At 42.3% G+C, this 25537-nt stretch overlaps 1 protein-coding gene across 3 annotated transcripts in view; it reads right to left on the bottom strand.

The window, feature by feature from the left end:
- Positions 1–23653, bottom strand: part of GRM8 (glutamate metabotropic receptor 8) — a 360387-nt gene extending 336734 nt beyond the window's left edge. For all 3 annotated transcript variants that reach the window (XM_075742925.1, XM_075742922.1, XM_075742930.1), the window contains exons 1-2: positions 23381–23653; positions 17229–18074 (exon numbers count right to left, since the gene is read on the bottom strand). In XM_075742925.1, coding sequence (XP_075599040.1) covers positions 17229–17738 — 510 coding nt within the window. In that variant the 5' untranslated portion in view covers positions 17739–18074; positions 23381–23653. The remainder of the gene's footprint in view (positions 1–17228; positions 18075–23380) is intronic.
- Positions 23654–25537: the final 1884 nt, after the last annotated feature.

Below are 25537 nucleotides of genomic sequence, written 5' to 3'. Positions count from 1 at the left end.
CTCCTCCTTTTCTGCTCCTCTTCCTAGCAGGATCTCAGGCCAACAAACCCCCAGCTCTCTCAGACTTGCGCCTTTTTACGCAGTTTTCTAATTCAAATTACATCATTGAATGTTAACACACAGTATAAATAGGTGAAAAGGACTGTTGCTATTTAAGTCCCGTCTGTTAATCTCTTGGGGGAGATGAATAATAATAACGATAAGGGAGCGTGATAAACGCCTACATAACTACATGTGTAAAATGTAACTGAATAATTAAGTGTTAACTGTTTGTATGTACCTGATCCTTTGCTTTGCAAACACAAAATAATTGGCAAGTATCTGCAGATGTGCTCATAGTACTACTCAGGTATGTTCTGACTGTCTTACTGAAAGAAAGGTTTAAATGAAATAAATGTCAAGATGATTTCTTGGATGACTGCTTACACTAGGATTTGATCTCTTATTTATACTTGCTTAATATCCATAAATTATGGCATATGTTTCAGAAGCATGTAATTACAGTTGTCATTCTGGGTGTTAGATTCGTAAGTACTGCAGACAAATTGTGCAGTGATAGATGGCCAGTTCAGACATCATGCGCGGCAAGTTAAATCATTTTCCAAAAAAACACATGTACCACTGTAAAATGATCAAAGATATATGGAAGTAATGTTGCTTTGGGTTTTACGAGTTCTTACTAGCAGCAGAATTTTACTAACTCTGCCTTTCTACTGGTGCCTACTTGATAATCCCTTGCTTAAAAATACATTAATGCTGTTAAGCTTTTCTAGGACAAGTCTGCATTTTGCAATTTGCTGTATTACCATCAAGGTTTGTTTACTTGCTTGTTAGAATTTTCAAGTCACTCGTATGATCATCAGCCATACCAAAGTGCTACGCTGGCCTGTGTGATGAAAAGACCAAAGCATTTATTTCACTTTTTTCTAAGGTAGCAATAAATGTTTCTTAATTTACACTATTCTGGAATGCTTTCCAGCAGTAACCAAAGGAAGAGGAAACTTTCACATACTATTTTGCACTAAATTTCCATGAGTCACTTAATGCCCTTAAACCAGCTTCAGACCTTCTCTTTGCTACAGATGAAAACTGAGCCCATGCCCACTTGAGACTACTTGGCCCAGGATATTGAGATCTCCCTCCTGCAAAGCCAGTGTTCAGCCACCACAGGCTTTCCTGGCGCAAAGGACAACCTGCCACTGTAGGCAGGGTGGATGGTTTTTAACTTGTTGGCTTAGGGTAGGCGGCTCCAGCATACCAAAGAACATTTTGCACAGGGCTGGTTTTTGCAAACCAAAGCAAAGTCCCTATTTGATATAGTGCCAGATAAAATTTCATGCTAATAGTAGCATATGCACAAGCTGGTTTGAGGACAATTCTACTTCTCCAAAAGTATAGCCACTTGGATCTAGCAGTATTGCATTTCTCATGGCACTCTGGGGTGGCAGCTGGGGCTGCGGAGCACTGCCTGCTTACGGGTCTCAGGCTCCTGCCATCATTTGCTGTTCTCCTTGGCATGTGGTACAGTGTGGGGAGTGCAGAAGTCAGCTCTTACAATGTGGGAATAAATATGTATGTGATGTTTCTTAACTTTTTTCCCCTTAATCTTTTCAACAGAAGCTTTTAGTAAAATCAGTGAGATTCATATATATTGACATCTAACTCCATAACTCAATTTTTTTCAGTCAGTGGATCTGAAAAGTATCCCAATTAAAGTCATAACTACTGTATTCTTTCATTATGACTCACAGAAAATGTTGGTTGTATGCTGCCCTTGCCTACTCCAGCCCTCCCCACATCCTGAGCCTGAGAAAGTCTTGTATGTTAAATTTTGGAAAAAAGCTTCCATCATAGTCCAATTATTTTATTTTATTTGTCCATTTGGCATTATTTTTATGGTTCATTTTCTATAGTTTTTAATATTGTAATGGTCTTTAGTGTATTATAGAGAGGCGCCTGGAGCACTGCTACAAATAGGAGCTGCAAAGTAAAATACAACATTATTTATTATTATTATATCAGTCTGCCTAAATAACTATAGTATCCAGAATATTCACAATAGCCTGAAGAAAGAAAGAATGTCAAATATCACTGTCAATAGCTGCTGTGGGAGTGTCCTCCAATTTTCCATGTCTAGAACAAAAATTGCTGCAGTCCTTCTTTAAAGCCCTATACATAAAACAAATCAAAAGTAATTACAGTTACATACAGGCTATACATCAAGGACAGAAACCATCTCTATTTTATGAGAGTATGTGAATAAGATAATAAGTTTATTGCAAGGGGTTTGCACTGCAGAGATATCAGCCCTGGATACTGAAGGACCTGCTTGTCATTTAGTCAGTTGGGAAGTGAGATGGTCAGTACTGTGTAGCAGTAGGTGGTTAGAAATTCCTAGTCTTTGGAAGTCACTAGGTCTTTGTCTACGATTGATGAACACACATAGGCACTTCCAGAAGTCCACTTGCACTCCAGACTCACGGCGGATCAATCAGCCATTGATATGAATACAGGGGTCTGTTCTTGAGGTCTATGTTAAACTAGGCAGCTGAAGATGAGGTGAGACGAATCTTGTGTTACCATTCTGGCCAAGACTTTCAAACTTCATCTTAAAGATAAAAGCTTGAAAATCCATGGCTAAAGCATCTAAATGAATCTTTCAGCATTCAAATGTGCTTTGCTGTTAGGTCTCCCCATGGCATTCAGCAGGACTTCTTTAAAGGTTTTCCATTGGTATTGGTCTCTGTCACTAAGTATCTGTCATTTTTCTGTAATTTATCCTCTCAATGCACAAGTACGTTCCAAAAGGAAAAATGAGGCTGTAGTAGCTGCCTGTTATTATACTTAATAGCCTGGTGGTTAGAGTACTCAGCTGGGAACAACTAACCATTGAGTTATAGGGTTTTTGGACATGAAAGTCTCTCCTGCTGAAGCTGTTCATGTTTTCATAAACAATTAAGCTTCCATTGGACCTGCCTGAGAGTAATTCACTGTGTAGTCCAGTATTCAGCAAGGAACAGGGATAGGTAAGTTCAAATCATTGCTCTAATGAATATTTAATGAACTCTAGCATAGATGAAATAAAATGTTCCCATTGTGAAAGCTTATCAGCAGTGAATAGACAGCATCTGGCAGCAGCAGCATTAACTTGCGTACAGCTGTTCAGAGGGAGAAGAGTGGGAAGGAGTTTTCAAAGAAGCAGATGCACAATTACAGGCCAGTTTTGGCAAAGAGTTCTGAGATTAGAGCTCTCCAGGGAAAGTACTGCACACAGGAGACCGGTAGGACAAGACCTCTACTCCCCCTCTACTCTGCCCTGGTGAGGCCGCATCTGGAGTTCTGTGTCCAGTTCTGAGCTCCCCAGTTCAAGAAAGACAGGGAACTACTGGAGAGAGTCCAGCGGAGGGCTACGAGGATGATGAGGGGCCTGGAGCATCTCTCGTATGAGGAAAGGCTGAGAGAGCTGGGTCTGTTTAGCCTGGAGAAGACTGAGAGGAAATCTCATCAATGCTTATAAATGTCTAAAGGGTGGGTGTCAAGAGGATGGGGCCTGACTCTTTTCAGTGGTGCCCAGTGACAGGACAAGGGGCAATGGGCACAAACTGGAATACAGGAAGATCCACCCGAATATGAGGAAAAACTTCTTCACTTTGAGGGTGACCGAGCACTGGAACAGGCTGCCCAGAGAGGTTGTGGAGTCTCCTTCTCTGGAGATATTCAAAACCTGCCTGGATGCCATCCTGTGCAACCTGCTCTAGGTGATCGTGCTTTAGCAGGGAGGTTGGACTATGATCTCTAAAGGTCCCTTCCAACCCCTACTATTCTGTCATCCTATGATTCTGTGACCTGTTCTGGCAGAAAGAAAAGTCACAGGGTGGAAGGTCGGGGAAGCTATACAGAGTGCCCCGCCGTCCCAGTGAAGGAGTGCACTTCTGCGGTTTCCTCACCCTCTGTGACCAGAACTCCTAATTTTACTATAAAGCAGTTTTGTCTGGTTTTGTGGGGACTGGAGTTGAGCTGTCTCATCTCCTAAACTATATTTGATTCCCTGCTCTGAATCCAAAAGGAAGAATTTGCCCAAGAGCCTTGTGTAAGTCATGAGTAAACACTCTATGATAAGAAGAGGGGCACCACTACTTAATGAATGGTATGGAAGATTGGCATTTCAAACCTATCACTTTTTTTTAAATTATAAAATTTCCAAAAGAGAAATAAAATATTTTGTTTCATAAGTTAGCATTCAACACAAAACAAAACACTTTGGAAAGCTTTCCTCAATAAAATAAAACAAAAAATCCAACCAAATAAAAAAGTCCCCAAATCCCAATTCAACATGATCATTTTGGTTTAGATTAAAATGAATGTTTATTTTCAGTTTAGCTGTCAAAGTGACTAATTATTTGCACAGCCTTGCTCAAAATATTGCATTCATGCTTTGGGTATATTAAAAACAACTGAAAAGGAGAAAATTTAAAAATAGGAATCACCTTTTCTAAAAGGTGTGGAAGGCCCTCTTAGCTCCCGATCCGCTCCTGGTAAATAGATGAGGCAGTTATTTGCCACACAGCTGCCAGAAGTTGCACTGTTCATAGGGATTTTTACTCAAGTTAGAGATAAGCAAACAAACTTTTAATGAAATCAGCATGAAAAAAGAAACAAACAGAAAAAAGGTTCCTGAGACACCAAGAAATAAACTGGAACAATTGTCAGCTAGCAAGTCTTTTACAAAACTGATTTGACTGTCACTCTTTTTCAAGCATTTAAGAACAACAAAAAAATCCACTCAGCTAAGCAGAACATACTTTTGCACACACCTGTCTTAATTTTCTCTTATCCAACACTACTTAATTTCATGCTTTGTCGTAGTAACGGCAGACATTCGTTTTTCCCAATCACTCTAATATAGATTGCAGAGAGGAGTTTTAACAATTTTAATTTTACTGGGCAATAATCCAGATATTTTTTCCTGACTCTGGGGCGCTCTTTCTTTGACTGTCGTAGCTCCTAAGGGGGATGTACAGCCTCTGATTGCAGGTCAGGCAGGTTTCACCACTTCCTCCAGAGAATGATGACTTGCATATTTAAATCATACAGCGACTTGGATAATCCCCTTTCATAGCAAAACCCAAGGGAGGGAACTATGTAAGAGGATACAAGGAATCCCTCGTTAAGAACTAGCTATCTGAGGTACTTATATGCCCCCACCCCTCAATCTTTATCTGATTATCGAGGAGCCTTTATATGCGCAAATCCCTTCTGGCACAGAAGTGCTATAACCAGGGAAGCAGGATTGAGGGACCCTGGGCGTCAGTCCTCCAGAGTCACTCGGGCACTGAGCTCCACGGGCATCCGCCATCAGGCTGAGGATTCGGTTCTGCGTGACTTGCCCAAGGTCACAGAGAAAAATCTGTGGTGAAGGAAGACAAAGGATGTAAGGCTTCAACGGGCACTGCCACACAACCAGGGCACTCTGTCACACTCAGACAAAGCTTTGCAGCTTGCCATTGAGCCAAGTGATTATTTGACCCATCCCAAAAATACCCTGCCTTTTCATCTGCTTTTTACATCTTTACTCTCATTTTCTTCTGCATGCCAGAATCAAACATTATTTGATGCATATGCAAAGACGCAATAAAATAAGTATAAATTGAACGGTCAATCTTCGTTCCTGAAGCACAAGTCCTTGGCTATTCAGCCTAAAAATAGAAATAAGGAGAGGAAAAAAAAAAAAAAAAACCAAAAAAAAAAAGCTTTGAAACTTGGCAGGAACGGCAGGAAATCATACCTTGAGTCACAGGGCACTCTCAGCATCTGTTCCAACTGCAAGCTTTTCACGCTCTCGCATACAGCACAGCTACCCTCCCTTCATATGCCAGTCCCTGAGACTAGCCCTACAGATATTATTATTTCTCTGCAGTACATCTCATCTCAAATACCTTACATATCCAGGTTTCCAAAATGCTTTTCAGTTGGTATTAGAGATGTGAACTAGCTCACAGATGAGGAGGTTTTGCTGTTCAGAAGATATTTGGCAAAACAGTTCCCAGTGGGCTGAAACAGCTCCAGCTGCATTTAGGTTTTGCAAGTGGAATTGTTTGTAACATGCACAAAAAGAGAAATTCTGGTTAATAAGATAAATGTTTACACTTAAACTTTCAAAGGGCATCGTCAAATCCTGTCCAACAAAGAAGACATAAACACACTTTTTTCTCTCATGTTTCATGCTTTCTAATAGCTTTTACTTTTGTTACAAACATTTCAGTTCTGCCTGAACTGAGCACAAAGAGAATCAGCCCTTTAATCCTCAGGACAATACATATTTTCTTCACACTTTGGAAGGTAAATATAGCAGCTGGTAACTTTTAAATCCTGTGCTTTGTTATGCAAAGGATCGCAACAGAACCATCAAAGTTAGGAGTGGAAAACACTGGCTACTTTACCTAGATTATTTTCCCACTGATATAAAAAATGTATATTTTTATACTTCTATCCAACCTAATTTTCAGAAAGCTAGGAAGTAGGAAATTTGGCATTTCTCCTATCCCACACAACTGGATTAACCTTTAGACAATGTACAACAGGGTACTTCTTGGCAATAGTCTTTCCTAATAGTCAACCTGTATTTTGCCTTCTGAAACAATATCCTAGCTATACATATCCATGCTCTGCTAACTCCTCATTATCAGTAGAATTTGGCGTGTTATGTTTGTAGTTAGTCCGTATTATAAAAGCCACTCTGCAGAGAAATGCCTGTAGAAATCAGATTGCCAGCTCCCCCAAGATCAGGACTGTCCCACAGAAACAAACCATCTGTCTTCCAGTTGAACATATCCATACCTCTTTGCAGACTGAGACCAAAAGAGCATCACCATGAACATATCTGAAAATGTCATGAAGCAACAATTGAGGACCCACATCTGCTTTTTGTACGCATCTGTTGAACTCCCGTAGTGGAATAGAAAGCGTACTGACAGTAGTACCAATGGGATGCAATATTGGATGGATGCAGGACATTATTTGCCTCTGGAGAAATCCAGTTTTACAGTGCTATAATTCACTGGCTTCCCCGGAATACATTGCTCTCCCAGGGATTCTTCCTCGTTTAAACAAAACTAAAAGTGACACAAAAATCAGACTTCGTTTCCCTTTTCAGTAAGCACCATTCAACAAGCAGGTCCCATCCAGCTGGCTACAGAAGAATGTAGTCACTTATGCTACTTACCTGCTGCTCCTGAACTCAGCAGAAGGCAGATACCTGAATCAGAAAACAATTGCCCCTGCAGCAAGCCTTCTGCAGCCTTGGGATTCCCAGGCCCTTGCATTTTACATTCAGTGTATGATACCAGCCTGTTTGTCTCTTTCTGCAGGACACGTTTTTGTTTGGTCCCAGACACTGTAGCCATGAGCATAGTCTGAATCCCCAGATTTTTGTGCTGCTCGTAATGATAAATGAGTTCGTCATCTCAGATTACCAAGATACGTTCTCTTCTCCCACAGGGCTCTCTTGAAAGGATGCTTGGACTAAGTAGTCCACAGCCGATGAATTCACGGTAATATAATAACGTAGCAAATATAAATGTGCAAAAGCAAACATACAGCCATTATATATTCCCTCCTTTCTATTATTAGCCAGTATGCATTTTCTTATATAGCAGTGCATTTTAACATCTTAGCCTATGCTCCATTTAACAATGTTTTCACGTATCATCCGAATAGACAAGTCTTGAGACCTCCTGTGACTTCATCTGTGTTCATACAGCACACCTTCTAGACTGGTGAGTCCTCGTCTAGGTGACAGCTTTTCTGGAAAGTCAGCTGTTCTGGAAGGGAACTTTCTGTGTTCCTGCACCATTGATAAAACCAAAGCATATTCATGGCAACAAAAGAAGAAATAAGAATGTCAAGAAAGACAGCCCTTTCTTCAGCTCTTTTCTTGGGCTTTGTTTGGGAAGTCTCAGGCCAGGAGAACTATTACAGGATCCTCTTTGAAATGTTCCTCTAAAGAATAGCCTAAGTATAACTGTGGTGATGATAACTTTTTGCTATGACCTTAACATTTCAAAGGACTTTACAAACAAAAAACAAAGAAAATTATATGAATAAGTAACAATCACCATGGGGGATCCGTGCTACCATAATGCAATGGAGTTGCTTGACAAAATTTTACCCAGCCTGGAAGAAGATTGTAATGGCATTTTAAATGTGACAGAGCCACTGTCAGAGTAAAAAGCTAATGGAAATTGTTAGGAGCTTTTTGTAGAATGATACCCAAAATTGGCTATCGTCGTTTTGCTACTTTTAAGTTTATAGAAGAGCCATGTGCATAAATGTACCAGTGAAGAAGGAATAAAAATCCTGATTCTGCCTCTACAAATACTGCTGCTACGCAACTAAATGCTGGAGGCACCTTCTATGAAAGAACATAAGCCAAAACTCAAAATATGAATTATTCCAGCTCAGAGAAATCACTTTTGGTCCTGTTCCACAGTCTCAAGCTATAAAAGAAATACAATAGGACGAGAGCTCTCTCAATACTATGGCATATCTCAGCATTGCTATCAGAAATAATTTATTTTAGAGTAGAGTTAGAGCCAGGTATCTATCTATCTGAAGTGCCAGAGAAGAAATCCTACAGTAAGGTAAAAAGAAGAAACCCTTGTCCCTTGAGGGCTCAATCTCGCAACAAGCACTTCCCTTATTTCCTGTTATCCTCACAGATAGCTCTCACTTATAAGTCCCCAAAGTCCAGCTCTTCCTCCTGCTGACCCACTCATCCTCACAACCTACAGAAACTGAGCCCCAGTCAGAGCCTTGCTAATTCAGCATGTCTGAACAAAATTTTGTTTAGAGACTATGGAATGAAATACTCACTTGAAAAATACTGGGAACAATGGTCAAAAAGTAGCTTAAGACAAGAAGAGAGTGAAATAGAACAGGGGGCAAATGGAAGGGAAAAGGATATGAATAAGATTCGTCCCACAGGAAGGTGAGGAAGGAATCAAGAAACTGGCACCACCCTTGCAGGTGTTTAAATTCCTCTTATAAATGTGTACAGAGCCACCTATGACTTGCATGCAAGGCTTCCAAAGCCTTCCAGTGAGAAGAGGTTCTGTCTGGTGAAAGTGCAAGCATGGATCAACCCATCCTCTCGCTGCAAATGTGAAAGATGCATCCGCACTCGTAGACCTGATCCAGTCCCCCCCCCCTCTGAAAGCATTTTACTCTCTATTGAGGACACAGGCAGCCAAGGGCAAACAGCCTCCTAATTTAAGGCCTCTCTTAAATGCTTAATTGTCCTGTCAGAAGGATAGGGGACATAATATCTTGCTTTTCTGATCTGGGAGCATATGTAGATCCCAGCCGAGAGGAACATTTTGCTCTTGGCTATTTAGTTCATTCATGTGGAATTAGTGTCCTTCAGTAAGACTTTTTTTTTTGGACAACTATTTTTCTCTGATAAATGCTAGCAAACAAAAAGATGTACATTTAAGCACTCTAAACCAGTTTAATCCTAAAAGCACAATGTGCTTTGGGGAAAATAATGAGGATGGAAAGACACAAACCCACAAAACCTACCAGTTGGCTGTAACACACAATAGTGCCTGGTTTCTGATGACAGTCACAACGTAGGACTATTCATATTGCACAGCTGTCACTGTACTGAAACAATTATCCACCAGGGGGAAAAAAAAAAAAAAAAAAAAAAAGACTTAATTTAGTTCTCATTGTGGCTAATAAAACTAACATCACTGTACTAAAACACTGAAACAGCATCAGTGATCCTTGCAGTGTCTTGGCTTCCCTTCAGTGTGACGTAGGAGCAGAGGAGCTCTGTCCTGAGAAATCAGCAGCAACATCCACGCTGGTAAATCACATCATTTCAGAGCGCATCCCTCAGCACCAGCTCAGCTGCCCCCACCGCTAAACTGTCAGGATGGTCCACAGCTCAGCTGCGACCTGTGCCAGCCAGCAGTCTCACGATTTCCAGACAGGCTTCAGAAGTCAGCACGGGTCAAGAATCATTCCCTCCCAGTAGTCTGCATGCAGCCCCATGGTTTGGAGGAATACAGGAGTTTATGATATGGATGTGGATTGTCTGTGTCAGCGGGTCTCATTGCCAGAGAACTCTGCCAGGTACATTTTGTTTACTAGCAGAGACGTAAAAAGTGCCTCTTATTAACACACAGTCTTTAAAAAAGCCCACTGCAGAATTTGTGTTCCTGTGTGTAAGATAGCCCTTGCTGAACTGCTAGACTCCTCTCAGCCTTTTGGTCTTCTCATTTGTGAAATTATGACTGATATCTATATTAATGTATGCTATATTTAACAAATAACTCGGAGGCCTCTGTCACATACAAACAACCCTAATACAGTGGTAGAAACTCAGCAAAGCATCAGCCATGAAAGGGTGAAATAATTCTCTCCGCATATGCAGTTTCCTTCTTGTCAGGGAAAAATGTGCGTGTGTGTGTATATATATATATATAGTCCCAACTGCCCTCAGGGAAGTAGAAAGAAAATCAGACCATTGGTCTTTAATAGCTACAGTCTCTTTGTAAGGCGTTCACATACTGTGGTTGTGGAATAGCATAAAAACCTCAACATTTTAGATAGTTTCAGCCTGCCTACAATAACAGAGAAGACATCTCAAACCATTTAACAAAAGTTAATCAAGCTTCAGATTGTTCCTGTGAAATGGTTAAACACAATCAAATCAAAATGACGAAAGAGAAGCACAAAAAAGGTCAATAGATGCTTCTAAAGCCTAGTAGCAAACCAATGATAAACATGGAAATAATAGAGAAAACTAGATTGCCTCTTTGCTCAAACCAGTTACTAGTTGTAACTCCATCCAGCAATAGGAGAAGGCTAGAAATATAATATCTTTAGAGGACTATTTAAGAAACTAATATACTCTAAAATACTAAATGAATGCATCAAGTTGCTTTTGTACTCCCTTGCCTCAAGCAACTTAGCACAAATAAAATCTGATGCTAATCAGTCCTAGCAGTTTTCACAGAATCTGAAAACCTATTATGTTCTCTGGTTGCAATTAAATATTTCCCCTTTTCATTATTGATACCTGCAAAGTATCTGTTCTACCTATAATTTTATCTTGGTGTTGACCTAGTGTTTGCCTCTCTTGACCATAACACATTTAACCTGGTACTGACAGAAGAATCATGGTTGAATTAAAAGGGGGTTTTGCATAATCAAGTATCTACTATCATGGAAATATAAAGACATATGAATGTTGTCTCTATGTAAGAGAAGCTGGATTATGAAAAAAACAGAAAAAATAGAATGATTATAATGATATTTTCCAGCCAATAACAAGACAAGATGTTCAGGCACTAAACAGATATGTGCTTGTAATAAGATACAAAAAACACTGTAAAATTAAATGGGATGTATTGGCAATGGGTTCCTTTTATAATTAAAAATGATTCAGAAAATGAAAATATTATCTAGAACAAAAGTAAAACAAATCTGTTCATCTTAAGAGCTGATTTCAAAATGTTTCAGTCGTCTTCTCCCTACTAACAACAATTTTTCTTCACACTTCACACAAAATTTTCCACATATGTTTTAACCACAAAAAATCCCATTTCAAATTTCAAATGCTATGCAGCAAAAAAATGTTGACAAATGTAGCGTGACACAGAGAACAGAAAATTGATATATTTTAATCAATGCAGTGAATTTTTTATTAATGAATGGGAATACATTGGATAAAAATCTTGAGCTTGTTCTTCACTTCTTATAAAGGATATGGTAAAGCTCTTCCGTTATGGAAAGACCCTGCAGTCAGACATGGCACAGATTGACTCCTGCATCCCCCTAGAGCCTCTGAAGTCAGTAATGCTCACGAGGTGCAAAAATATCCATAGATAGAGTCAGGATCAGGATCTATGTATGGTTCAGGTGGCCTCACAAAAGTATGCGTGTGCTTTCTGAAATTATGTGGTAAAATGTTATTACATTTTGTTTACATCATATTCCCTTCAATCATGAGATGCACTCTATTGGCACAATCATATGCATAGCCTTGTATGTAGTGATGTTCAGTGAGGTTCAGCTCTGTACAATGGCAATTCCCTCGTTTCTGGGAGGCCTTTCTGCTGTTTTGTGTGGGTCTGGAACACAAGGCAGCAAAAGAGCCAAACGGCAACCAAACATAAAAAGACCTGCCTAAAAAAGCATCATCCAGGTGCAGCCCTGGTAGCTGCGCAAGGCTGCCAGTCAAAGATATGCATTAAAACCCAAAATGAGACTAGGAAAGAATCAAGGCAAATAAACAAAATTCTTAGGGAACTAATACATTCACTTTTAGATTTATTGAAAGAAACTATCCCTTGCATTTTGGATGGTTGAACATGAAGTTGAAAGAGTAACTCTATAATGTCATTTGTATTTGTACTTCTGAAGAGATAAATGTGTATGAAATGTATGAGGCAAATGTGCATGAAGTGAATATTAGTCCCTCCAGACAGCAGCTATTAAAGTGGATTACAGTGGTGCAGCAAGAAAGGAATTTGACCAAAAAGAGCAAATAAGTCATTTAGTCTTGGGAAAAGAGGAGAAAACAGAAGGCAAAGCAAGGCAAGACAAGGTAAGGCAAAACAAGGCAAGGAAAGGAATAAAACTGTCACTGAATATTTTGGCTTTATAAGCATGTATATAAATATATACATAAAAGCTTAAGATCACAATTCACCAAGCATACTGTCCACCCATCTCAATTCACATGCACACCATCACACCTAGGCTGCTCCCAGTGTGACCTTGGCTAAAAGATGTGTGAAGGTGACAGATGGAGTGTACCGAGGAGTTCAGAAACAGCGTGAGGTTTTTAGATGGGAGGGCACTAGCTTAAACAAATGTCTCTCTTTTTTTCCAGCGGATTTTAACCATTGATATGAGTTATTAAGACATTAAACAAGTAGAAGCTTTGAATACAGGGAACATAATACATGAAGGGAGATAGGCTACAGAGTCTCTTGTTTCCTCCAGGCCAAGTTTCAAGGGACCGGGAACAGCCCAAAGAAAGAAGCTAAAGGATACCACCTGGCTATGCCTGAGGACCCTACAGGAAGCCAAAATTTCAGTGAGACAGAGCTAGGGAAGGGCATATGAGTAAGATTTTGAGTGATCCAGTCAATAGAAAAGTTGCCTTTGTGCTAGTGAGAGCTGGCCAACTGGGACAGCCAGCCACTCAGTACATCCTGCCAGCCAAAGAGAAACCAACTTGGTAGCAGGGTTTCCAGACTGAAAAAAAAAAAAAACCCAAACCAAAAGCCAAACAATGTCACTATCCATTAACCAGAGGAAAGAGCAGTTCCTAGTGCATCAGAAGAAAGGAAAGAGGCTGGCCCATGCCTGTCTGTCCTATTTCTACAGTCACTGCCATGGGAAATGGTAAAAAACTGGCAAGGCCCTGAATGCATCAACAGGCTCTGCAACGTTCCTCCCTTCCCCAGACCTGGATTTGGCTCCATGTGTTCAAAGCTATCTTCAATATGATGCAGATATGTGTGCCTGGATCAGCCCAGAAAAACAGCTAAGTTGTGAGGAAGAGCCGTGAGAAGCCTCACTGGGACTTCTGTCCACCTTCTTTGCTCGGCAGCTGCATTTCAGCTCAGGCCCTTGCCCTAGGCTCCTGCTTGAGCTATGCTGCTGGCCATGTACTTTGCTGACCATGACTTTGCCTTGCTGACACTGACCTTGCCTTGCTGACCTGACTTCCTGGCTTAGCTTGGACCTGCCTCACTACTATGAACTTGTCTGGCAATCGTTGGACTGTTGGCTGTGGTTACACAGATGGACCTGTTTTGTTCTTCTCATTCAGGTGAGACTGAGAGATAATAGCCCTTCTCCCCTTGGCTCTGTCTTAATTTCCCTTGTGAAGCAGCCCACTCGTGACGTTCTCTGACAAAATAACTTAAAATGATGAGCCAGAAATTTCAACTGGGGACAATCTGTCCTGAGATCCACGAAGAACTGCTTAAGTGGGTAGCTACTGTGTTACCTAGCACAGTCCTTCTGTGCTCACCTCTGAAGGTCCTCTCCTTCTTCCATTGTTTTTGCAGCAAGACCACTCCAATTTCTGAAAGCTTACTAAGCAACTGTTTCACACAATTTTTTTGCATCAAGGACCAGAGCAACATAAGGCAAAAAGCAGCCTCCTTATGGTAATCAAGGAATAACAGGTCCACTTTCAAACAGCTACTTCCTTGAACAAGTGTTTCGTGTTTGTAAAGTGCCTCTGAAAGGTCTAAAACCATCAACGACTGAAAACTAGGCTGTCCAAATTTGGACCTTAAGGCTAAGCCATGATGCACCTGGAAATTCACAAAGGGAGAAAGGACAGAGAAGAATTCATGGTGAGCCATTTGACCAGGAAAAAGGCTATAGATCAAGGTCACTTTCTGTGGTGCCCTCCTTTCCCTCTTCTCATGAAAACACTTAGATAAAAAGATACCATGACTATGAATCAGTTTATGCTATCCACCAGATCATCAGATAGGACTATTGACCTGTATGTTTTATGTTGTAAAATCAATAAAAGAAAGGGGAAAAAAAGCAAGAAAAAGAAAAATAGCAGCATGAAAATCCAAGCTGCTGAGCATACTATTTCTCGGGCTATCTTTGTTTGTGTATTCACAGAGTGATATAATATACTTCTCACGATTTCATCACAGATTAAAATTTCACTGGATAACAATGTTCTCTAAAAATATGTAGTCCTGACATTTAGGAACTTCAGAGTAGATATTAAAGCAATACTGAACTTCAAATTACAGGTTCAACTTGCTGAATAAAACTGTTAGACAGAAATATGGATGAATCACACTCATCTTGGTTATAATGAAAACAGGCATTTGCATGACGGTGAGCACTGACTTCAGTGAAAGTAAAGGCATTTACACCAGCTGAGTGCCCAGCCTTGACATATACCGAGATACAGTAAACACAATTTCATACCTCGAGCTTTTGTGAGCTTAGACCACGTCCAGGTCCTCAGCTGCAGAGCTGTGGGGATGCATCAGCTGAGAATGTCAGCCCATGTCTTTGGACTAAGTACAACCCAAAATGGATTATACTTCTATATTTCTGGCAAATGACCTTTAATTTCCTAATCCTCTTGACTATAACCATTGTGAATGGTTTCTATAGTACTGAGGGCCTTATCCAGAAGCCTTTACTCATGCAGAGATAACAGATTTACTTCTGAGAGGAAGGTGTAAAAACAGACTTCAGATGCAGGTCCAACATCAGACATTAAAGGGTATAATTTGTCATTTTTTACATTATTAAGAGTATTTGTGCAGGATCTATAATTAAAACTAAAAGAGATGTCTCCTCCTTTTGCCAGCAGCTGTGTTACATCAATTAAATGGGTAAATAAGATCTTTCCCCAGAGGGGATATCACGTGACCCTCTATTGATTAAGACTGCAGTAGAACATTATTTGCAATCTTATTGCATAATGGAAATCAGGAGGTAGCTGTCATGGTTTCAGAAGACAAATTGCCGCTATCTTAGACAATTCATAGGCCTCTTTCCTTCTTGCTGCTCTTAATTCACAGTTAATGCATGTCTTACAAGGCTTAGTTTCTTAAATCAGTCTACGGCCCTGTATTCAACTCAAAACTGGGTGTAAGTCGTAGTCTACGTGACCATGCATTATGATGAGTATTAAAGTGACCGTTCCATCTATCATTACTTCAGAGCTATGCATTATTTAATAGGGTAACACAACTTCAAAATAAGGATGTGAAATCAAAAATAGACACCTTCTGCAACATACATGATTCTTCCCAGGAAAGACAGGCCTCCCCCACCAGGCACAGCTCCAGATGTGGTCTCTGTATAGAACATTTTTAAGTCTCAGCTCAGTTTTGTGTACTTGATTTTCACAAGCAAAACATATGGCTGGAACAACTCCACTGCTCTCAAACCTGTGCAGTAGGTGCAGCTAGGGATCAGTTTTGAGATTGTAATGAACACCTGACCACAACCCAGCAGACGCTTTGTTCTTCCACTGAATTGTAAATCCATCATTATGCCCTTCATGGCAGAACCAGAGGGAAGGACAAAATACTCCCTTTTAATGACTGAAACACACTTTTCCAATTTGAGAAACCTTAAAAAAAACCCCAATCTTTCCTTACTTCTAATCAATTTCTCAGTTACAACAATTAAAAATCAAGTGTAACGCTTTTCAAAATACATAACAACAATATTTAACATTACCAGAATCTTCTCCACCAAAGTCATGGTGGAGAAACCAAAGAAACGGTCTTTAAGTGGTCTTCGGTGGTTGTGAAGTTGTAGGACATAAGGCAAGATTTCCGAACGGAAGGAACGAGTCTGAATAATAGTGGGCCGTAGGACAATAATAGATTCAGACAAAAGTTACAGTCATTTTGTGTGTAGAAAAAAGCGCTCCACTTACCATCATCTGTTTGCCATTGCACAGGATTAAAAATCAAATGTCTGCTGTCTGATCTGTTCCAGCTAAGTTGATTGATTAGAATGTGTTCATCTTCCCATCTAACTTAGCAAGTTTAAAAGTGGCAGGTTTACTTCTCCATTATTTATAACATCAGAGCTTAATAAAGTACGTGGACGTAAATGCCAGTAAAACTGTTGTCCAAAAGTAATCTCTCACAAAGTGATAACAAAGTCTGGGAAAATATATCACCTTGTAAAAAATATGCAGGAGGTTAAGATTTCAAGAAAATCAAAGATATTTCAGTATACCTCATTTGGCTAGACATGCACATCAATAGCATGAGATTATTACTGGCATATCTTCCTATTTAGCGAAATTATCTGGTCCTCCTACAAATGGATTTGTGTTTAAACCTTATGTTTCATTCTCCTGTAAATTTGAGAAACCAATCTCAACCTAGTCTTGATGAGCATAAATGCTCAATAAGGAGCAAATATGAGTTGTACAAAAATAAGGATACAAATCCCTAAAGAATTAAAATGTGCTCCGGTTGCTCAGAACTTCAAAAGAGGCATTTGGCACCTTAAATTAGGGTCTGCAATCACTGCTCTCTTTTTTTTTTTTTTTTTATTTGCTTTGAAAGGGCAAACCAGTCATTTGATTTCTGAATCTGAAGAAGTCCTTTCTTTTTCAAAGTTAACACAACACAATCATCTCACTTATTTCATTGTGATTGAAATTTAAAAGAAAGATAGAAAATTTTCCTTACCTTAAAAAGTCTTAAAATATTTGCGACCATAATGGACACAGAACTTGCTGCAGCACCTATCACACCTGATATCTTGTCTGGCTTAGTGAAAATAGGTGGGTCCCCATTAGCACACTTCACATCTGAACCATCTTTTTCTATCAATGCTTGCACAAATGTTAAGGACTGCTCCAATGCGTAAGTGTCCCTGGAACATGTATCAAGGATCCGGACACCTAAGGTGATATTGGCAAGAAGATCAGGGTCTTTATTAATCTGATCAATTGCATACAGCATTGCCTCTAGTCTGTGGATCCCTTTCTCCTTCTTGAGCTCCCCACAAGGCACCCCTCTATCCCCTTTTGCATGGACAGGGAACAGTCCTCCCAAGATGATGTCCCCATCCAGTCGGATGGAGTGAGCATATTCCTGGCCATGAGTTCTTTGCATCAGAGTGAGTATCCAGTAGAATTTGGCTGTTAACAGGAAGAAACAATGGCAAGAAACTAATCGTTTTCCTTTGTATACCATTTTCTCTGAAGACGTTGTTGCTATCCGGTATCCAGATTTTCTTCTTGCTAAAGGATGAGGTTGACCATTTGAAGCTGCACTTTCTGGAGGCTACCATCAGTGCCCAGTAAGTAATATAGAACCATGTGGTAGGTAGAAAAAGGATCTCAGCAGAAGTACATAAAATGTGCTTTAAAAAAGATGTCCACTGATGTCATGGGTTGATCAGCTTTTCCAAGAGGTGGTTTTCAATTGCTCTTAATTGATGGTGAAGTGAAGGGTAGTATGTCTGGTCCTGATGCTAAGAGGATGTCAGTAGCTTATGTCCTTGTATTTTGCCCTGCAGCTGAGGTACTTCTGAAAAAAAAAAAAAAAAGAGAAATACCATTTAGTTCAGCGGTTTTATACCTGTCACACAGTGTATTTACTTTCAAATATGAGTTACATCGCCTAGGTTTTACTTTCAATATTCTGTGAGGGAGTAATTCTTGGCCTTCTGTGAATTTGAACACCTGGCTGCACTGTACTACAAGCCGGGAAATTGATGATACCAGCAGAGCAAAGGCCAAATCAGGGTAACTAAACTTAGCTTGGTGTTCAGATTCCAACCAGTAATTCGTATTTGCCTTCGCATTGCATGACATCCAGAAACAGATTTGATCCATAACACATTGTATTTTCTGTTTTGCTGTATCATTCTGTTCCAGCCTACAGAAGCGCAGTAACTACTTACACTCACACTCGCAGAGAGGTTCCATTTGTGACAATGGAGTAATCAGGGCTCCTGAATTCAAGTACGCTCTTCAGCCGCCGCAGTACAAGCACATTCAATTCATTTGGATATTAAACTGATTATTTCTCCAGTGGAATTAACTTCTAGGCTTACCATATATCTAAAACGCCTTCCAGATAATTTCTAACACTAAATTACTTTTATGAAAAGGTAGCTGATTTCTTAAGCAAAAAGAGCACAATGCATTATGTCAGGAAACCAGCTGAACATTCAGTATTCCCTTTCCGACATTTTACTTGAGCTGAGGTCCAACATTAACAAGGTCTCTATTCCCTGCTTGCATTTGGACCACATTAAATAGAAACAATGTTGTGCCCCCACTGACATCTGGAGAAGTCCCGCTGATTTTAACGAGATCAGGATTTCAGCCTACATATCTAAACACCTGACTGACTGTTACAAATATCTCCAAATTGCCCTCACTTTAATTCTCAAATGAGAGGCATTTATTTATTTCGATATTTAACAAAATTACACATGCCTGAACAAATTTTTAGACCTCTGAGGAGAAGAGAGAATTAATTTTACTTGATACTAAATAGGAACACTGTGGGCAACTACATCTGAGCCAGTCTCTCAAGGCACCGGTTCTAGGCTATGGAGAGCAGTGGACATCCTAAGGTGTGATTCACCTGATCCTTTTCTGTAAAAAAGTTTTATTTGTAATGAAACTGATCACACTGAACAAGTGCCTGCCTCACTGAGAAAATAGTGCGAAAAATGAGAAATATTTTCTCATAGAGAAAATCCAGGCTCATCTGTAGATATGTACTTTGTCCCTAGTGATCTGACTGGTTCCTACCAAAAATATGATGAAATTACAATTATAAACACAATTAGAAGACAGTTATAGACAACTATACTGTTTTTCAAAGACATTTTGAATTATTTTCCACAATATTTTTAGATATTATGTGCTAACAAAACTCAAAATGTGATTTGTTAATGCTTTAAACTGATCATCCTCTTATATTTGTTTTGTTACATGTTTTTCCCCAAATGATAATACTAAGCTCACAAAGGCTGAAGAAGAGTTCTTAAATAGTGGCTATTTGAAGACCTGAGAAAAAGATTCACAGTGGAAAGTCTTCTATTGAATGTGAAGGTATCTCACTGTGATTTGGTAACACAGCAACGACTTGAAAATGAAACATGTTTAATGGATGTGAATAAAATCACTGCAATTGGGAACAGAAGTGCACAGGACTTTCAGTGCCTCTTAGCATTTTGTTTTGCTTGTATTTGGCTCAGGGTTGAACCTAATCAGGCACTGGTTTATGTGATAATCCCATCGTTCTACTTCGGCTCCTTTAGGGCACATGGATTACAAATCTGACCAGGCTTCGGCACCATGAACCAAACTTAGCGTCAGTCACAAGTGACGCAACTTGACTGACATCACTGTGTGAGTTGATCCAGCCCCACGGGATGTTTCTTATATGGCCCACGGAACAGAGAGAAGATTGTAGTCACTATCAACTAGCCACAGCTGCCTGCTGTCTTGATTTCCTTAGCAGAAAAACACAGTTAAGGGTTCAAAATAGTAAAGAGTAAAAGTTGTAGCTACATCTAAAATAGACATAGAGGCGATTTCCTTCCTGGTTCCACAATGACCAACCAACTCGTCAGTCTGTGCATGTATGTACAACCCATACAGACAGAGAGCAATTCTCTGAGGGAATAAAAGACAAGACTGCTCTTATTTAACACTGTACACAGAACAAGAAAGCACCACTGGAAAAGTGAAAATATTCATGACGGAAAGAAATGCTGCTTTTTCTCTTTCTCAGCCTCAGGTCAATTCCTTACAGTCAAAGAATGCCCAGAAATTAAAGCAACTGTCAGTCTTTGTACAAACAAATAGTGAATTCAACTATTGCAAGCCAAATTCCAACAACAATGGAGAAGTTACATTGAGCCCAATATCCTTAGTCCAATACCTTATCTGGAACTGACTGAAAGTCAAATTAGTTGACAATAAGCATTTTTCAACCCTATAGTCTACATAAGCATTAATTGCTCTGCCTCAGCTTGCATGTTTTCCTGAAAAAGTATGTTTCTTTGTTGCAAGTGTCCACAGCTTGTCTATAAAATGGAAATAAAATTTTAAAATGTTCTTTTTAAAAATTTAAGACATTTTAGTCTTTTTTTATGTTACCTAAGAAATAAAAGCTTCTATTACACTGTCTAATTTATTCATGCCACACTGCTTTTCATATATTGATTAACTTTTACAGAATGTTGTAAGCCTGTGTAGCTAAGCAGAAAGCATCTGATCTAAATGAATTCCATTTTTATCAATGAATTTTAGTGAAAGAACGTGGGCCCCTGGGCTATAAAGCCTGAATGAACTTTCCTCATGTGCAGAAATTTCATTCGAAGTAAAATGCTGTCATTTTTCAATTGACCATACAAGTTTGAATTAACACAAATATATTCTAGATTTGCCAGATTCCCCACTGTAGTAGCTGGTGTTCGCTAGAAACATGACTTCAGAGAAGAAATTCACACATTTCCCCAGCACTGTCCAAGAGTAAGTGCACCACAAAGCCTCTTTCCCAGTCACCTTGGAATACATGTTTCTCTTGGGTTTAATTCATTAAATATATCTGGCATTATCAGAACATATTGCTATTTTTAAAGTTAGTATTTCAGCACAAACCTCCACTTGTTCTGCTAGAATATATAGTTATTTTTAAACCTAAGGAGGCGGAGTACTGCAAGACAGGGGACATGGAAACTTCTGCATGTAGTGTCTGGTTCTGAAATTACTTCCTTCATAAAATCATTCAGCTTTATGAGATATGTGGTACTCAAGGATGGATACTTCGGTACCACATTGCCAGAGTCAGTACATCGACATGTGCGTGGACCAGTCACTATTCCAACTGCAGACTCGTTGCACTGGGAGATAGGCTCATTACAGGAGTTCTTTATGTTAAGGAAAAGGTCTAAATAATGAGCTGAGAGTGACAAATAAATACACTAATAAATATAGGCAGTATGTCTATTTTGGTAATGAGGTTCCTGAAAGAGCCATCTTCAGCTGGCACTGAAGTCGTGGCTGAAATCATATGGTAAGATTCTGTATGTTCACCTTGGAAATATTGCTTAAAAAAATCTCACAGTTACAGCCAGCCACAGGAACAAGGACTACTCTCCACAGCATAAGCAGGGAAATGTGTTCACTGAACTTCATGGAACATTTTTTAATTGACGTTGCCAGCCAGACACACACGAACCCTTTACCGAGGGACAGAAAAAGCTATCTAGTGTGGGGAAAAAACATCTGAGAAAAGGTATTTAAATTTTTATTTGAGGACAAAAAAAATCATATATCATTACATTTGAAGCACATTTGAACTGCACTAAAATAAAATAAACCAAATATTCTGTGAACTAGAAAAGGAGGACTTTTAAGGTGAAAACCCCTTTCTACTTTCACAAAACCTCAGATTGTCCAGTCAGTGCAGAACTGATCTGGTTTTACTGAATAAAAGCAAAATAACAGCATCTTCCATTATGAAGTACTGAGGAGAGAAAAATTGCAAAACTGTGCTTATTTTGACTTTCTACTACTGATATGTTACTTCTGAACTATCAAATAAGAATTATCTTGCTAATGTTCATTTTAGTGTTCATAAAAGTTGCCTCTTTCTCCTGCACAGCATTCAGCAATGAAAAAATAGCTGAATTTCCACACAGAGCAGGTAAAGAGTTGCCACCTGCATACAGTAACCTGACACATGTAGAAGATTAATGGGGTTTGCTGACAACAGAAGGGAATTTGGAAAACCTCAGGCCTTGACAGCGCAACTCCTAACTTGCAAGAGAAATCTTCACTGATGTAAGTAGTCTTATCTACCTCAGCTCTTCTGTAATGATTTGCTGTGCCCCTGCCACCGAGGTAACCCTTACACAATAATCAGGACTTCAAGCCAAGTCACCCTCAGCATCTCGTTTACAGGAACTATTTCCTCCTAGTGCACCAGGAGAGAAATGTCTCCACTCCGTTTGATCAGCCTCTTTTCAAATACCCCAGAGCACCTGCCTTCACTTTCTACCCTGCAAATGTCCATTTTCCAAACAAGCTACCCTGCTGAAAACCAGCACAGGTCCTTCTGCCAGGGTGCGACCAATAGGAGCTTACAATTTTTGAAAAGGAAACAGCATCAAGTATTTTCCACTGCCCTTGCCTGGTCTCACAGCTGAATAAACCCCATCAATATTAACACCTTTAGAGTTGGTTTCACCTCTGGTCTGGCAAGTGATGATCAAGGAGAATTTCCCAGGCAGCCTAGGAGAGGTTTCTCTGCTGGTTCAGTTCTCATTTTACCCCCTTCCCACCAGAGTCCCGCTCCCCAGCCAGCACAGCTGGGTTCAGAGCAGGCGCTGGTAGCGCAGCCCAGCTCTGCGAGAGGGGCTCTGCCCCCACAAACGCAGCCGCCCGCCGAAATCGTCCCGCGGCGTCCTGCAGGAAAAGCCCCCCCGTGTCCGCGCCCGACCCCGGCGGTGGCTCCGGCGAGCAGCCGCGTCCCCCGAGCGCCCAGGTCGCGGGGAGCTCCGCGCATCTCACCCGGCACTGCGCACCGCACCCCGCGCATCCCACCCAACACGCCTCACCGCACCCCGCGCATCCCGCACAGCCCTGTGCACAGCATCCCGCACAGCACCCCGCACCGCACCCCGCGCATCCCGCACAGCACCCCGCACCGCACCCCGCGCATCCCGCACAGCCCTGTGCACAGCATCCCGCACAGCATCCCGCACAGCATCCCGCACAGCACCCCGCACCGCGCTCTGCCCCCCCCTCCACCTTCCCCGCCCGGCTCCGGCGCGCACGGCCGGGAGCAAACAGCCGGCCACACACCGGCTTTCCGTGCGGCTCCTCCGCGCTTTCCCGGCTGCCCTTCGGCTCCTAACGCATCCCGGCACCTTTCTCGGCCCGAGGAAGGGCTACGGCAGCCCGCCCGACCCCGGCCGGCCCCGCCCGGCGGAGGGGCCCGGGGAGCGCCCCCGGGGCTGGGCGAGCCGCCTCTCCCCACGCAACTCCACGACCATCGCCCATCACCGCCGTGTTTCTCCCTTGAAGGGAGCCCCCTATTGTTCTCCACTTTACTTAGCCGAGCTATTTATTATTATTTTTTTTCCTCTTCCCAGGCTCATCCATACCCCAGCTGGCGCCTGTTGTTGAGGGATTCCGGCACAGCCTTGGCGCGGCTCTCGCCGGGGCCTCGCTCCTTCCAGTCAGCGGCCGTAGGACGGGTTTAAACTGCTTCACCCCGCGGCCTTGCAGCCCAGGCGGTCCGTGCCAGGCGCGGCGGGCGGCGGGCACATGCGGATCTCCCGGCTGGAGCCGGGGCTCGGAGGGGACCTCTGATCCCCAGGGCTCCAGCCAGCGGCGATGCAAAAACAAGCGTCGCCTTTTATTTACAGCCGCCGGTGATTCCTTCCTCTCCTCGCATCTGGTCAGCTTTAATGCGCTTCTGTTCCCCCTCAATGGAAACCTAAGTCTCTTTTAATGAATTCCCGGTCCCAGAGGTCAGAAGCTGGCAAACTCCAAAATGCCAACGCCGGATTTGCATGCACTTTGGGTCACTGATCGATTTTTATTACTTGAGTTGCATTGTTTTGTGGGGGTTTTTTACCCGTCTTAACATTCACCTGCAAACACTTCGGATTCCCGCAACAAACACATGCCCGCGCCGGGGGATGCTGCTCCGCGCCGGGGACAGCTAACCGCTCGCCGCGGGCCGGCAGAGCCTCTCGCCCTCTTCCCCGGGAGAGGAAGCCCCCGGAGCCCGGCGGGGATCCCCCTTCCCCTTCCCACCCCAGGGACACGGGGGTCTCCCCCGCGGAGCCGAGGGACCGGCGCCCACCCGGCAAGCGGTGCGGTACGGGCGGCCGGCGCCTTGCCCGGCCCCGGAGCCGAGCGAGAAGTTGACGGCGGCGGGGAGGGCTGGGCCCGTCCCCCCGGGGCGGCGGGAGCCCCCTCTTCCCTCCCGGCCAGCGAAACGTGAACAGGACTGCGGGGAGCGCGGGGGAAACCCCTGTGCCCCCCCCTCCCCTCGGGGGTGGGAGAGGACCCCGTTAAGGAGGCAAGGGGGGATCTCCCTGTTCGAGAGCACCGATATCCTCCCTTTTTGCTCGCCGCTGTGACGGCACCGTGCCCGGGATCTCTTTCGTTAGAGCTGATGGGGGGAGGATATCGACAATAGAAATGATAAATAATTAAAGCAAAAAACAAAAGCCCCCGGCGCCACGAAGAGGGCGGAGAGGATTGCCCAGCCCAAAAACGTTAACTGAGGCAAAACTCGTATTATTTGTGGACTCATCTCCCCTTAAAATGAGAACTAAAGGAGACACACACACACACATACACAAATACCTTGATCCAAAGAGTTGCATATCCATATTACTGTAGAGGTCACTGGAATTAATGCTCGGCGCCGATCGGGAATAGCATGAGGTAATTTCTGTACAACCCTCGTCTCAAATAGCTTCCCTCGGTAGCGTCAGCTTAATATGCAGGAGCTCAGCCTGGGACAGGTATCCAGGAGAGCGATTTCAGTAGTGCTGCATAACACTCGCGAGTAGCCAAGCCGAACCTGCTCTCCACTGACTCCTTCCTTATTCCTCCTCCCCTCTCCTCAAAAAAAACAAAAAAAACAAACAAAAAAAAAAAAACCCACCAAAACAGAAAAAACCCCACGAACCCCCAAAAAAACCCCAACAACAACTTTTTGGGACCGGTGGCTCAGCCCCCGTGACGATATCCACCCTCTGCCGCCTCGCCGCTCAGTTGCAGCGGCAGACCCACGCCGTGGGTCCGGCCGTGCCGTTCACAGCCAAGTAAGAAAACGCCCCCCCAGCCCCCGCCCCCCGGCCCGTCCCCCCTCCCCGGCGGAGCGCTCCCCGCCAGGAGCCCCGCGGCTCGGTGATCCCGAGCGCCGGCGGGAGCGCCGCGGCGCTGCCCGCTCTTACCGCGGCTCCGGCGGGGCGGGCGGGGCGCGGCGGGGCGGGCGCG

This window comes from Balearica regulorum, chromosome 1 (genome assembly GCF_011004875.1).
Source record: "Balearica regulorum gibbericeps isolate bBalReg1 chromosome 1, bBalReg1.pri, whole genome shotgun sequence".
Lineage (NCBI taxonomy): Eukaryota > Metazoa > Chordata > Aves > Gruiformes > Gruidae > Balearica > Balearica regulorum.
The sequence above is the reverse complement of the archived record's forward strand: the minus strand, read 5'-3'. Positions and strand labels throughout refer to the sequence as shown.